Source organism: Salvelinus sp. IW2-2015, unplaced genomic scaffold (assembly GCF_002910315.2).
Source record: "Salvelinus sp. IW2-2015 unplaced genomic scaffold, ASM291031v2 Un_scaffold1931, whole genome shotgun sequence".
Lineage (NCBI taxonomy): Eukaryota > Metazoa > Chordata > Actinopteri > Salmoniformes > Salmonidae > Salvelinus > Salvelinus sp. IW2-2015.
Window position 1 is genome coordinate 70,396 of NW_019943289.1, and position 14,377 is coordinate 84,772.

Sequence of the window (14,377 nt, forward strand, 5' to 3'; positions counted from 1 at the left end):
GGTGCTAAAACCTGCCCCCCTCAGAGCAATAAGAGGCCAACTGAAATAATAGTTTGGAACATATTTAAACCGTAAAATGTAAAGGCTACAGCACTTATGAGTGTTTTAAACATACTTTTTTTTGGACTATAGGGCACCGCCCCCAAACATGCTAATGGACAAGCCGCCACTGATTCATACTGTACTAAATACCAGTGAGACTGCATTGTCTTACGACAGGTATCGTCATGCTAGTGCAGCCCCAGTTGCCTGAACATCCTGTCTTGAAGAGTAATCCGACAGATCAGTGTGGACGAAGCTGTCAACGGTGCGTCTTTACCATAGACCACCTTTACCCTAATCATCATGATCTTAGAGTCAGGAGGAGAGATGTTCTGAAGGACTGACGTTAAACACTCTGGAATCTGAACATGTTTTCACTTTATTTTCTTCCCTTCTTGGTAAGGATGAAAAACGGCTTTCTCCAGAATGTTCCATAACAGAACTAGACAGCACAAAGGAAACAGCAGATCATCCCTCTGTCACATTTTTCTGATGTGTTCAGGCTCTTTTCTTTGTTCTTTTCAAATCATTCTTTGACAGTAAGTAGGAAGCTGCAAACGTCCCATTATTTACCTTCTCACAATGAAAAACACAGACAGTTGTAATAACGACTTTCTCTTGACATAGTGTGGCATGCTTGTACCTTTAATAGTAAAGCAAGTGTTAACAGTTGTCTTATCAAAATAAGGTAGAACTTTGTATCCCTCCCCTTACCAAACATTCAGTAATCTGAGTGGACATATAAACAAAAACAAACAAAAAAAACTAATGGGGGGGGAAAAGTCTTGAGGATACCCCTGCCTGGCAATGCAGGAACTTTGAAAGAGGGAGCCATACCCCGTTAACCTGTACCCCCCTATCCCTCCCACTCAACCCTCCCTAGCCCCTCACACACTGAATTTGGCCCATGTGTGTATGCACAAGTGTGTGTGTGACAAGTCCCTGTCCACCAGAGGAGGATTTGGTCTGTGTGTTGATGCTTGCGCATGCAAATGTATGTATGTATGTATGTTTAGTCCCGACAGGCAGGCCAGCAGCCACCTCAGGAGGCGTTGGTGATTGGTTTGTACTTCTTGAGGCGGGTCCACTGTCCTGTGGAGTAGTTCATCTCAAACACTGTGTCCACCAGCATGGTGGTGCTGCCCGTGCCATCTGCCTTGGGCAGGATCTCTGTGTGTTCACTCAGCTTTATCTGGATAATGTCCCCCTGCTCCGGACACGGGTTCTCTGGAGGAGGAGGAGGGGATAGATCAGTTAGATGTTCTAGAGTGTTATGGTAGAAGGGTTCTCTGGAGGAGGAGGGGATAGATCAGTTAGATGTTCTTAGAGTGTTATGGTAGAAGGGTTCTCTGGAAGGAGGAGGGGATAGATCAGTTAGATGTTTTAGAGTGTTATGGTAGAAGGGTTCTCTGGAGGAGGAGGGGATAGATCAGTTAGATGTTCTAGAGTGTTATGGTAGAAGGGTTCTCTGGAGGAGGAGGGGATAGATCAGTTAGATGTTCTAGAGTGTTATGGTAGAAGGGTTCTCTGCGAGGAGGAGGGGATAGATCAGTTAGATGTTGTGTGGTGTTATGGTAGAAGGGTTCTCTGGAGGAGGAGGGGATAGATCAGTTAGATGTTGTGTGGTGATATGGTAGAAGTCAGACATTTTCAACTAGCAGTGAGGGTAAGAGTGTTGTAAGGTGTGTTTGTGTACACATGTACATGTGAGTAAATAGCCAGATAGGCTTAGATGCGACCCCCACCAGAGGGCTTGCACATATCCACATCCCAGTCAAACACATTACTAAAACGTTAAACTCACAGTATACGACTAGCTGGACATACTCCAGGGAATATTTCTAATCCGTTGCAAAAAAGCTTTTACTTTTTACCAAAATGAGGGAGTATTTTGCAGAAAGCAGTACAGTACCTCTGGATCCAGCCATGAAGCCCAGGATGAGCGCTTTCTCTGGTCTGGTAACCTTGTTGGCCGTCTTGAACATTTCCTGAGCAGCATACATCTGGTCTCTCTGAGGTTACACACAGCGGCGCAAAGGTTACACACAGCGGCGCAGAGGTTACACACAGCGGCGCAGGTCAAACAACCACACATCAGCCATTGCAAGTAAACCACCATTCCACATACTGTACTACAATCTCCACAGTCAATGTTTGTATGTAAGCATAGCAGTCTCACATAGTAAGTAGTCCAGATTTGAACGCTCACCCAATATAATGCCTAATTCTAAGTAGAATACTAGTGTGGATATTGGAAGTCCCAATGATGCCTTGAGCCAACTCACCGTGAGCGAGAGGTTCTTCTTGGGCTGGGGCTGCTGGGGCGTGGGCGTCGGGGGCTGGGGGGGCTGTGTGGTGGGGGTCTCGGGCTGTGTGGCGGTGGCGGCGGCCGGGGGGCCGTTGCTGCTGGCGGGGGTGCTGGCTGGCGTGCTGGGCGAGGCAGGGGCGGTGGGGCTGGTGGCAGTGTTGCTGGCGTTGTACATGGGCGTCCTCTGTTTGAACTGGCCCGGGAGGGTGGTGGTGGCGGCAGCGCCGGGCGTGGCTGACTCCTCAGGCTGACGACCCGACTGCAGGGCGTCACGTCCCAAACCACCTGCGTTCGCTAGAATGAAGATCCAGTTATCGACATGAGACACTCGCTATATCACTCTGCCAATCTGAGAAGATTGGATAGGAGTAACTACAGAAAACTTGTCTGGGGTACAAGGAGTGGAATGTTAACACAAACCGACTGATACCCAGGCTAGCCAAATGGAGGGTTACCCTGAGATCTGAGTAACAGCTCTGTAGGCGTCTCTCTCACCTGGCTGTGTCTCTGAACTGGGAATGTAGGAGGAGGAGGGGACCATACTGGGGGTAGACGGCAGGTAGCTCGTAGACGGCAGGGCGCTCTCGTTGTTCAACGCACCCAGTTTCTGAAACACAGGAAAAGTGTGTCAATACCGCTGTATAAGTTGCATTACATTGTGTGAGTTAGTGAGTGTGTGTGAATGACACTGAGTGAGTGTTCCTACCTGTGTAGATACCAGTCCAGCAGCATAGTCTGGTGTAGCGTTCTCCACCACAGCCTCCTCTTTAGCAGCTTTCTCCCCAGCCTCTGTTTCTGTACACACAGTGACACAGAGAGAGGGCCATAAATGGTTTAAGTGAAGACATTCAACTTTTCTAAACAATTTCAACTTCTCTTGTCCTGAATGTTGTAGCAAATACCACTAGCACATAATCATTAATATGAGTCAGTGAGTCTGAAGGATGGTGAACAACAGTGAAGACTGCTAGCTAGAGCGATAGATGGAAATAGAAAAAGGCAGTTACCCAAAGTCTTTCTTCTCCTCTTTGCCTCTCTACCAGCTCCCACCATATCCAGCTCTGAGATGTCTAACAACTGGAAAACAGAGAATAATGTTCATCAGCTTCTCTTGACACATTTGAACACACACTATGTAGGGAATAGGGTGCCATTTGGGACACAGCCCATGCCACTTGTTAAGCCCCCTTAGTCACCTTGACCCCCCTCTCCTTGCGCAGGGGTGTCCGTGCTGGGGCGATGGGTGTGCGGTTGCTGGGGGGGCTGAACATGCTGGGGGTGGTGGGGCTGCGGAACGGGGCTTTGGGGATCCCCTTCAGGGGTGCTGGAAGGAAGGGTAGAAAACATGATAACATGATCTCAGAAACCACTCAGATACCAGGGGGTATAAATCAGGTTTTCCGTCAGGAAAATGTGGCACCGGACATTTGACTGGCAGCATTTACATTTACCGGACATTTGACTGGCAGCATTTACATTTACCGGACATTTGACTGGCAGCATTTACATTTACCGGACATTTGACTGGCAGCATTTACATTTACCGGACATTTGAGAAATTTACCAGACTCGTATGCATTGGGTGTGTAACCTGATTAGGGCGTCCACCCACAGTGCTCAAAATGACAGAAAATCACATTTAGAGTATGGTAGTTCATATTAACCGAACATGCAACTCAAGGATGCAACTTGCGCAATTTGAAGATGCTAGAATAACTGTCCACATTTACTTTTCCTCAGCCAACAAGACGAGTAACGAACAGCAAAATCACTAGCGTATGTCAATCTACTATCTCCCATAGTAGAAAAGTTGACCTACTCTATTTGTCAGCTTGTCGTTCTGTGCAACAAAGAAATGTCCTATTCCAAAACAGACACTGGGGCAGTTGAGGGACGATAGAGCCCAAATTCATACAACCAGTAGGTCTAGGATACTTAAAAAACCCTGCTAAAAAGCAATGAATCTGATGCAACAGATCAGAACGTTTAGCTTAAGAAGTTGATCAACTATAATTTCTTCACATTATAAAGCGCAGCAATGCACAGATTCAGATTGTTTAATAGTCACATGTACAGGGTTGCAGGTGTGATGCAGGACTAAGTGAAATAAAATAATTAAAATGGTAATAAAAAAACAAATAGCACTATATACATATCATAACTGTAGCAGTGATGAATAAATAAATATCCATTGGGGTGGAGGCAGAATAAAGACCATAGGGAGAACAGCATGACCATTGAGGGGGTATGGGGACCAAGTGAAATAAAAACAAAATATGTATATATATATTTTTTTAACATAATATACATATGAATAACTGCAACAGTGATGAACGTTATTGGGGTAGGGGGGAATGTCCATAGCAGGAGTAGCAGGGGTAGGGGAGCAGCAGGTAATATAAGTGACCATTGAGGGTGTGAGGGTGGGAAATGTCCATAGCAGGAATAGTTGGGGGAAAATGTCCATGGGGAGTAGCAGTGGGGAGGCTGGAGCAGATAGCTGACTAGTGGTGGATATTCAGCAGCCTGATGGTCTGAGGGTAGAAACTATTGTCCAGTCTGCCCACGTCTGAGTGTTTGAACAGGGCATGGTTTGGGTGGCTGGGGTCCCTGATGATCTTCTTGGCCTTCCTGTAACACCTGGTGCTTTCAGCTGCACGTATCGCCATCTAAAGAGTCCTGCGGTCTGCGGCAGTGGAGTTTCCATACCAGGCAGTGACCCAGCCCGACAGTATGCTCTCGATGGTGCTCCTGTTGAACACTGAGGGCCCTCTGGGATAGGCCGGATTTCTTCAGCATCCTGTTTAAGAGTCTCTGTCGTGCCTTTTTCACTACGGCGTCCCAGTGGTTAGACCATTTCTGCTTCTCTCAGATATGTACGCTGAAGAATTTGAAGTTATTGTCTCCACGGCGACACCGTTGATGATGATGATGGGGGCGTGTCCAGCCTGGTTCCTCCTGAAGTCCACAAATCAGCACCTTTGTTTTGCTAACATTTGAGGGAGAGGTTGTTTACCTGGCACCATGCCATCAAAGTGCCTACCACCTCCCTGTAGGCCGTCTCGTCATAGTTGGTAAATCATGCCTACTACTGTCGTATTGCCAGCGAACTTGATGATGGAATTGGAACTCTGAGCCCATGCAGTCGTGGGTATACAGGGAATACAGGACGGGACTGAGGACACACCCTTGTGGGGCCATGTTGAGAATCAGTGAAGATGAGGTGCCTACCTTCACAACCTGGGGGCAGCCCGTCAGGAATTCCAGAATCCAGTTGCACAAGGCAGTAGGCGACACGCGAATGTCCATTCCATAATGCAATTAGTGGGAAAACACTGTCAAACGCGCACCGCACACGGGCTAATATGACCAGGATTCTACTTCTGGATACTTGACATCGAAGGAAACAAATAGAACATGAGAGAAATAGACTACTGGTTTCATTGGCATATGGAAGTCTTTATAAAATAATTGCCTCCATGTTTGATGGGATTTTGGATACAGGATACTTTGAAGCAAGGTAAGACATGCCCTGTTATTTGCAGTTAAATGTTCAGGTTTCAAACAATTAAAAGGATAAGTTCTTTTTTCGCAACAAAATGGAATAGAACATTGCAAATATAACAATTGAATGTGTACAACATCTAAAAGACCTTGCATCACAATACTGAGAGCTTTGCCGTTTCTAAAATGAGGTATTTTGGTGTTTTTGGAGCATGCTTTTCCTGGGGTCCCCATACTACACAACGAGGAAGCGATTTGCTGTAGCTATGTGGAATCAAAACAGTTTTTTAACACGCAATTACATTTAGAATTGTTCCGCAATGATTGTGCTAATAAAAGCATGTTTCACTCCAGCAGCAACAAATGACTAGATTGAAGCGCTATTCAGTTCAATTACAGGCTAAACCCTGGTATAAATGGTGTAAGTGTTCATAGTCTTGGCAACAACAAGAAGTGTGTCAAACTCACTGGTGGTGTCCATCTTCTTGACCAGGCCTCTTCCTTTGGCGTGGAAAGGCACTCCCGCTGTCTTCTTCAGCTGTTGAGCTGTCTCTGTGGCTGAAAACGCAATAAAAATGAGTCAATGGGGTGTATTAAATCAGTGAACATTGTAGCATAACATTTAGCAATGGAAAACATTTTAAAACTAAAATAAGACTTTCAATTGAACCAATTCAGGTCGGTCATTTTTCGTCCTGTTTGGTTCCGTTAGGCTCCTAGTGAATACACTCAAGGGTGCTGTTGTCATTTGGCACATGACAGAAGAAAACTTACAAACAGGGAGGGACTACATTAACTTGTCCAATAAGAAATGCGTTTTCCAGTGCGTGCCGCAATGAACATGAGTCATGACCATTCATCAATGTGACAAAAAGACCATTCAACTTTCTGTAAAATTAGCACAAAGGAGAGGAGACCTGAAACATGGGGAGTCATTTCAACAGTCTAAAGTGGCTTCCTTTTCTCATCTGCTTTCCTTCATCTGCACTAATAACAGTAAATGGACAGGAGGGGGACCTGATCCCAGAGCAGCACTACTAATCTGAGACGCTCGATACATTTGTCCCCAGATGAAGATGCAGAGATTGAGGTGAAGAGACAAGGTGGCCATTTTAGACGCTTGTCATGTACCCTGGATAAAGTAAAGTGTCTTATCCTACATTTCTGCAGCAGCTCTGCCCTGAGCGTGGCACTCTTGGGCTTCCTCTTGAGCTGGAAGTGTTTGACGGGGGGCGTGAGTGGGCCCACCAGGGTGGTCAGGGCGCTCTTGTTCAGGTACTGGCACTCCAGAGGGAGCATGGCTGACGCCTCACACTCACTCACTGCAGGGAGGAGAGCAATCAAAAGCATTTATTTTCTTGTTTATTACATCTCTAAATGGATCTTGAAAGCTTAATTAATCCCTTTTTACATCAGCAGCTGACAGTGTTTTTACAGTAACTCGACCTAGACCCCAAAGAGCAAGCGAAAGCCGTTAGTACACTTGCCTGTCTGCATCATGCTATAACCAACCAGTACCTCTACATACATGTACACAGGTGATAAATAAAAAGTGCATAATGACAAGTAGTCTAGAGCTCAGCAATTCACCGCTCATGTTCTGAATACAAAAAACGATTCTCCACTCTGATACACGGCCAATCAACAGGCGATTGTAAAGCAGCACCAACATGCTGGAAAATGAATCCTATTTGAAATAGGTACAACAAAAAAACAGAGCACCATTTTCATAAATCATTCACTCCAGTGACAAAGCTAGAACCATGAACCGCAATGACTCCTGCTGTTCTCATTTTCCCCCTTGACTAGTGACCCCTGACATATGGTAGTGTACCCACCTTTCTCCCGGAGCTCCCCCAGGATGTCCTGTACATTGGGGTTCTGCTCCTCCAGGTCCAGGTTGAGGGAGCCCGTCTCAGGGAAGGACTTTAGGATGTCTGCCACCATCAGTACCCAGGGCTCAGAGTCCACCGTGGCCAGCTGGATGATCTCGGACAGGGCCTCCTTCATCTGCACAGATAGGGTCAGAGAGGAGATGATTGTGGAGGTGAGTAGAGCAAGATACAAAAACTTTATTGTCCAATCTTGTGGAATGGTAATGTGTTTTTAGGCTTTACATGCATGCATGGCTCACAGTAGGCCTAAAGCAGTTTATACAAATGGTATAGAACAAGGTATAGAAATAAACTGAACCTAGAATCTCCATGGGGCAGGGTGTGTAGGGGCAGAGGAGGTTAGATATGGATATGGAGGTTAGAGCAGGGAACGGAAATTGAATATATGTCAACACCCGGCACTCGCCAACTACACCACCAGTTGAGGCTCCTCAGAGGAGGCAAGAGAGGACCATCCTCCTCAGTGAATTTCATAAAATTTAAACATTCCAAAAGTTAAACTGTTTTGATAAAACTACACTAAATATTATTCACGTCACCAAATAATTTATTATAACACACTGTTTTGCAATAAGGTCTACAGCAGCCTCAACAGCACTCTGTAGGTAGCACCATGATGTAGCCAGAGGACAGCTAGCTTCCGTCGTCTTCAGGGTACATTGACTTCAATACAAACCTTAGGAGGCTCATGGTTCTCACCCCATTCCATAAACCTACACAGTAATTATGACAACTTCCGGAGGACATCCGCCAACCTATCAGAGCCCTTGCAGCATGAACTGACACGTTCACCCAATCAAAGGATCAGAGAATGAATCAATCTAGTACTGGAAGCATAAGCTACAACTAGCTAGCAGTGCAGTGCATAACATGTGGTGAGTAGTTGACTCAGAGAGAAAAAGACAATAGATGAACACTTTTGAACATATTAATTTCTTTAAAAAAATATATAACTTAGCTAGCAAATGCAGCTAGCTAGTTTAGCCTACTCAAACAGATGGATGCTATGTTAGCTAGCTGGCTATGACTGTCCAACAAAGCACTGGAACTGTTCCAAGTCAAAGTAAGTTTTTGGTTTTACTAATTTATTGCCACCGGGGCCAGCTGGTGGTAAGCGCTAAACTGCTTATTGACTATACGCTAACGTTACTGCATGATTGAAGCGGGTTTACTAACGCTTTAGTTCTGTTAGCTATGCTGATTATGGTTACTTTAGCTACGATGTAAGCTGTGTTTAGCGGTTATGATATGGTTTGGCTTGGAAAGGTTTTTTCGGCTGGTCACATACAGCTGATGCACTGAAGTCCACAAACTTTAAAAAAACATATTATTTCACCTTTATTTAACCAGGTAGGATAGTTGAGAACAAGTTCTCATTTACAACTGCGACCTGGCCAAGATAAAGCAAAGCAGTGTGACACAGACAACACAGAGTTACACATGGAGTAAACAATAAACAAGCCAATAACACAATAAACAAGTCAATGACACAGTAGAAAAAAAAGAAAGTCTATATACAGTGTGTGCAAAAGGCATGAGGAGGTAGGCAATAAATAGGCCACAAGAGCGAATAATTACAATTACAAAAAACGAAGGGAAAAGGTGAGAGGAGGCGAGCGCATAGATGCCAGAAGGAATACAATGTGGCTGCTATGAAAGTGAACTGGGTTTACACGTGATCAGGGGTGTATTCAATCCACCGATTCTGTTGAAAACATTTCTTAAAAACGGGAGCAAACGGAACAAAACGGGAATAAAAGTACCTGAATCTGTCCAAAAGAAACTCTTGTTTGCAACTGCTGGACTAATGATTACACCCTAGATAAGCTAGATGCACGCAAGAGTGTGCAAGGCAGAATTGAATGTGTCACTGTCTGTCCATGCTTCACTGTCTGTCACCTCAAATGTCTCTAGACCTATGTCCACCTACGTTGTAAACTTTCATTCATTGTCTAGGTTGTAGCAACCTCATGATGGGTATAGGGAAAAATGTTGTACCATGTAGTATCCTAAACCTAGCAATTTGACATTGATCTGGGAGAATGGAATATGAATGACAGTCATCCAATATGCTGTAATAGAAATAAGGCCACGCTCATAAAAAATAAAAATGTCCTCCCTCATCATAAACGGCACTGACCGCCACTGTACTACACCTGCCATATAGAGTGTGCCGACTTTGTTTCCTGGCCTGGTATGGTGGGCTGTCAATTGCCTTACAAGGCCATCATCGGGAGGACCTTAAATCTGTGTTCCAAGCTCAGCAGGCTGCAGTGCAGGGGGCTTCATGGCCTCCCTCATAGATGGACAAGGCCAAGTGCATTGTAGAGAACCCTGCACACAATCTGGTCCAATGTTTTGAGCTGCTGTGCTCCAGAAGGAGAGATAAGGTCCCACTGTTCAGCAAGAATAGGAGCAAGGCAAGTTTCATTCCATCAGCCACCAGGCTGCTGAACAGTGGGACATAGGCCCAATATATGGTCAGACAGAAGGCTGCAGGGACTGTGAATGTTTGCATTAAGATAAAAGAAAAAGAYAAAGAAAAAATGCTGCATTTAAACTGACAGCCCAATTCTGATCTTTTATCCACTAACTGGTCTAATCAGATCAGCTATGAAAACTATCTGATGTGATTGGTCAATAGACTAATTAGTGGAATTATCTGAATTGGGCTGCCTGTGTAAACGCAGCACTATTAACTTTCCAGCGTATTTGTGCATTTGTATTCTGATCGCACAAAATAAATTTCCATGTAAATGAACAATAAAGTACACTGCTCAAAAAAATAAAGGGAACACTAAAATAGCACATCCTAGATCTGAATGAATGAAATATTCTTATTAAATACTTTTTTCTTTACATAGTTGAATGTGCTGACAACAAAATCACACAAAAATTATCAATGGAAATCAAATTTATCAACCCAAGGAGGTCTGGATTTGGAGTCATACTCAAAATTAAAGTGGAAAACCACACTACAGGCTGATCCAACTTTGATGTAATGTCCTTAAAACAAGTCAAAATGAGGCTCAGTAGTGTGTGTGTTTGGCCTCCACGTGCCTGTATGACCTCCCTACAACGCCTGGGCATGCTCTGATGAGGTGGCGGATGGTCTCCTGAGGGATCTCCTCCCAGACCTGGACTAAAGCATCCGCCAACTCCTGGACAGTCTGTGGTGCAACGTGGCGTTGGTGGATGGAGCGAGACATGATGTCCCAGATGTGCTCAATTGGATTCAGGTCTGGGGAACGGGCGGGCCAGTCCATAGCATCAATGTCTTCCTCTTGCAGGAACTGCTGACACACTCCAGCCACATGAGGTCTAGCATTGTCTTGCATTAGGAGGAACCCAGGGCCAACCGCACCAGCATATGGTCTCACAAGGGGTCTGAGATCTCATCTCGGTACCTAATGGCAGTCAGGCTACCTCTGGCGAGCACATGAAGGGCTGTGCGGCCCCCAAAGAAATGACACCCCACACCATGACTGACACACCACCAAACCGGTCATGCTGGAGGATGTTGCAGGCAGCAGAACGTTCTCCACGGCGTCTCCAGACTCTGTCACGTGGCTCAGTGTGAACCTGCTTTCATCTGTGAAGAGCACAGGAGCCAGTGGCGAATTTGCCAATCTTGGGTTCTCTGGCAAATGCCAAACGTCCTGCACGGTGTTGGGCTGTAAGCACAACCCCCACCTGTGGACGTCGGGCCCTCATGGAGTCTGTTTCTGACCGTTTGAGCAGAAACATGCACATTTGTGGCCTGCTGGAGGTCATTTTGCAGGGCTCTGGCAGTGCTCCTCCTGCTCAAAGGCGGAGGTAGCGGTCCTGCTGCTGGGTTGTTGCCCTCCTACGGCCTTCTCCACGTCTCCTGATGTACTGGCCTGTCTCCTGGTAGCGCCTCCATGCTCTGGACACTACGCTGACAGACACAGCAAACCTTCTTGCCACAGCTCGCATTGATGTGCCATCCTGGATGAGCTGCACTACCTGAGCCACCTGTGTGGGTTGTAGACTCCGTCTCATGCTACCACTAGAGTGAAAGCACCGCCAGCATTCAAAAGTGACCAAAACATCAGCTGAGGAACTGAGAAGTGGTCTGTGGTCACCACCTGCAGAACCACTCCTTTATTGGGGGTGTCTTGCTAATTGCCTATAATTTCCACCTMTTGTCTATTCCATTTGCACAACAGCATGTGAAATTTATTGTCAATCAGTGTTGCTTCRTAAGTGGACAGTTTGATTTCACAGAAGTGTGATTGACTTGGAGTTACATTGTGTTGTTTAAGTGTTCCCTTTATTTTTTTGAGCAGTGTATATTCAATCGTACATAGAAGCTACAACTTCCGTGGTGCAGAATGTCAACCAGAGCTGTCTCCATTGGATGAAACTTAGGAGTGCAAAGAACTTTGGACTAATTTTAGAGATAATATATGACAGGAGATACAGATTTTGTTATGGTCATAAAAAATGGAAGTGACAAGTCTAACTGTATAGCCTACATGTAGCTAATTCAATCGCTTACCAGTATTAAAATCAGGGAAATAGAATGGGTAAACAAAGCAATGTCGACACATTTTATGGAATGCACCTGGTTTACAACACCAGTTGAGTTTTATTTATCAAAGCTTAATAGAAAGTTTAACTGTTGATAGCGGATTTAAAATAGAGCAACAACTATTTCAAAGACCATCTCCCACTAGTTTGGAATTGTGACCTAGCTAGCTCGCTGGTTACGCCCTCCAAAATGGCACTAACTGGCAGTCCAATCCAAAATGAAATCTAGAATCGGCTTCCTATTTTCGCAACAAAGCCTCCTTCACTCATGCTGCCAAACATACCCTCGTAAAACTGACTATCCTACCGATCCTTGACTTTGGCGATGTCATTTACAAAATAGCCTCCAAAACTCTACTCAGCAAATTGGATGGAGTCTATCACAGTACCATCCGTTTTGTCACCAAAGCCCCATATACTACCCACCACTGCGACCTGTATGCTCTCGTTGGCTGGCCCTCGCTTCAAATTCYTCGCCAAATCCACTGGCTCCAGGTCATCTATAACTCTTTGCTAGGTAAAGCCCTGTCTTATCTCAGCTCACTGGTCACCATAGCAGCACCCACCCGTAGCATGCGCTCCAGCAGGTATATTTCACTGGTCATCCCCAAAGCCAATTCCTCTTTGGCCGCCTTTCCTTCCAGTTCTTTGCTGCCAATGACTGGAACGAATTGCAAAAAAAATTAAAAAAAAATCACTGAAGCTGGAAACTCATATCTCCCTCACTAACTTTAAGCATCAGCTGTCAGAGCATCTTACAGATCATTGCACATGTACATAGCCCATCTGTAAATAGCCCACCCAACTACCTCATTGTTATTTATTTTTTCTCTCCTTTGCACCCCAGTGCACATTCATCTTCTGCACATCTATCACTCCAGTGTTTAATTGCTAAATTGTAATTATTTCGCCACTATGGCCTATTTATTGCCTTATCTCCCTAATCTTACTTAATTTGCACACACTGAATATAGACTTTTCTATTGTGTTATTGACTGTAGGTTTGTTTATTCCATGTGTAACTGTGTTTGTGTCGCACTGTTTTGCTTTATCTTGACCAGGTCGCACTTGTTCTCAACTGGCCTACCTGGTTTAACAAAGGTGAAATAAAATATTTAAAAACAAAACGCGAAACCACCTGACAGACAAAACTCCGACAAGTTCAGCATTTGAATGATTCTCAGACAAATCAGATGACAAATACGACTACACTACAAACAGTTCCAATGCTACATTTTAGGTTAGCTAACTAACGTGGTGTTTATGAAAAGAAGGCATGTGCATTAGGTAAACAAAACAGAAAACATACGACTGGACAGAATTAGCCTAGCCGCGATAGTTAGCTACCTCCGGTCTGTAGACACTTACCTACACAGCTGACGTTAGCAGCAATCTAGCTAAGCAAGGAAGCGATCGATGCGGACTGCTGGCTATCGATAGTTTAACTAGAGTAGAGAACACGGTGTAATGATGTTGACTGTCTGCATCGCCATATCTGCGGCTAACTAGCTAAGTATACACTTGAAACAGCTTGTAAGCTTGGTGTTCATTAACGTTACAACTATACTTCCCGCTCAGGAAACATCAGCTAGAAACTCGGTCAAGGCTGCCTGTTGCATAATCCCATCTAAACTAGCTACCTAGTGCTCAATCAGTCATATCAACTCGCGTAACGTTACCCACCTCGTCAACAGTCCGCCTGGGAAGATGCAGCATCCCTAGCAAGAGTTTTAGCTTCACTGGAGGCGACAAACTCGAAAAACACAACCGTATATTGTCGATAACTGAAACAGTGAGGAGTGAAGCAATACTAGAAGGCGCCCAAAGCTCGTCCGTTGATCCTAGCTTATTATGGAGCCACAGGCCGGTGTCACTGTCCTTCATCGACGCCATCTTGGAAAAAGAAGTGTATTGAGTTCGGGCATTTTAACAGGCTACCTAAGAAAACAGAACTGTTAGGACCCACCCACATATTCATATCGGGGAGATCAAAATAAACTCACCTCTCTCTTACCTGTCCTCAAAAAATATTATTTTACAGGGCCTTTTGAAAATAATTACTTTACAGAACACT

At 44.9% G+C, this 14,377-nt stretch overlaps 1 protein-coding gene across 2 annotated transcripts; it reads right to left on the reverse strand.

The window, feature by feature from the left end:
• Positions 1–666: 666 nt before the first annotated feature.
• On the reverse strand, positions 667–14,209 carry LOC112072447 (negative elongation factor A). 2 transcript variants are annotated; one of them, XM_024139855.2, is made up of 11 exons: positions 13,987–14,209; positions 7,693–7,864; positions 7,015–7,176; positions 6,323–6,412; positions 3,547–3,674; positions 3,358–3,427; positions 3,057–3,145; positions 2,846–2,957; positions 2,328–2,644; positions 1,955–2,054; positions 667–1,269 (listed from the first exon to the last, which is right to left on the reverse strand). In XM_024139855.2, the coding sequence occupies exons 1-11, from the start codon at positions 14,194–14,196 to the stop codon at positions 1,085–1,087; spliced, it is 1,635 nt and encodes a 544-aa protein (XP_023995623.1). In that variant the 5' UTR covers positions 14,197–14,209; the 3' UTR covers positions 667–1,084. The 2 variants fall into 2 exon arrangements, with proteins under 2 accessions (XP_023995623.1, XP_023995624.1); XM_024139856.2 differs by lacking the exon at positions 13,987–14,209 and adding an exon at positions 13,672–13,856.
• Positions 14,210–14,377: the final 168 nt, after the last annotated feature.

Excerpts from the sequence above, each read along its gene's own strand:
- LOC112072447 (XM_024139855.2), bottom strand. The coding sequence starts at position 14,196 with ATGGCGTCGATGAAGGACAGTGACACCGGCCTGTGGCTCCATAATAAG. Across the intron at positions 3,675-6,322 it reads CAAGAAGATGGACACCACCA|CACCCCTGAAGGGGATCCCC; the intron begins GTGAGTTTGACA and ends CCTTCCTTCCAG. Across the intron at positions 2,958-3,056 it reads CTGGACTGGTATCTACACAG|AAACTGGGTGCGTTGAACAA; the intron begins GTAGGAACACTC and ends CCTGTGTTTCAG.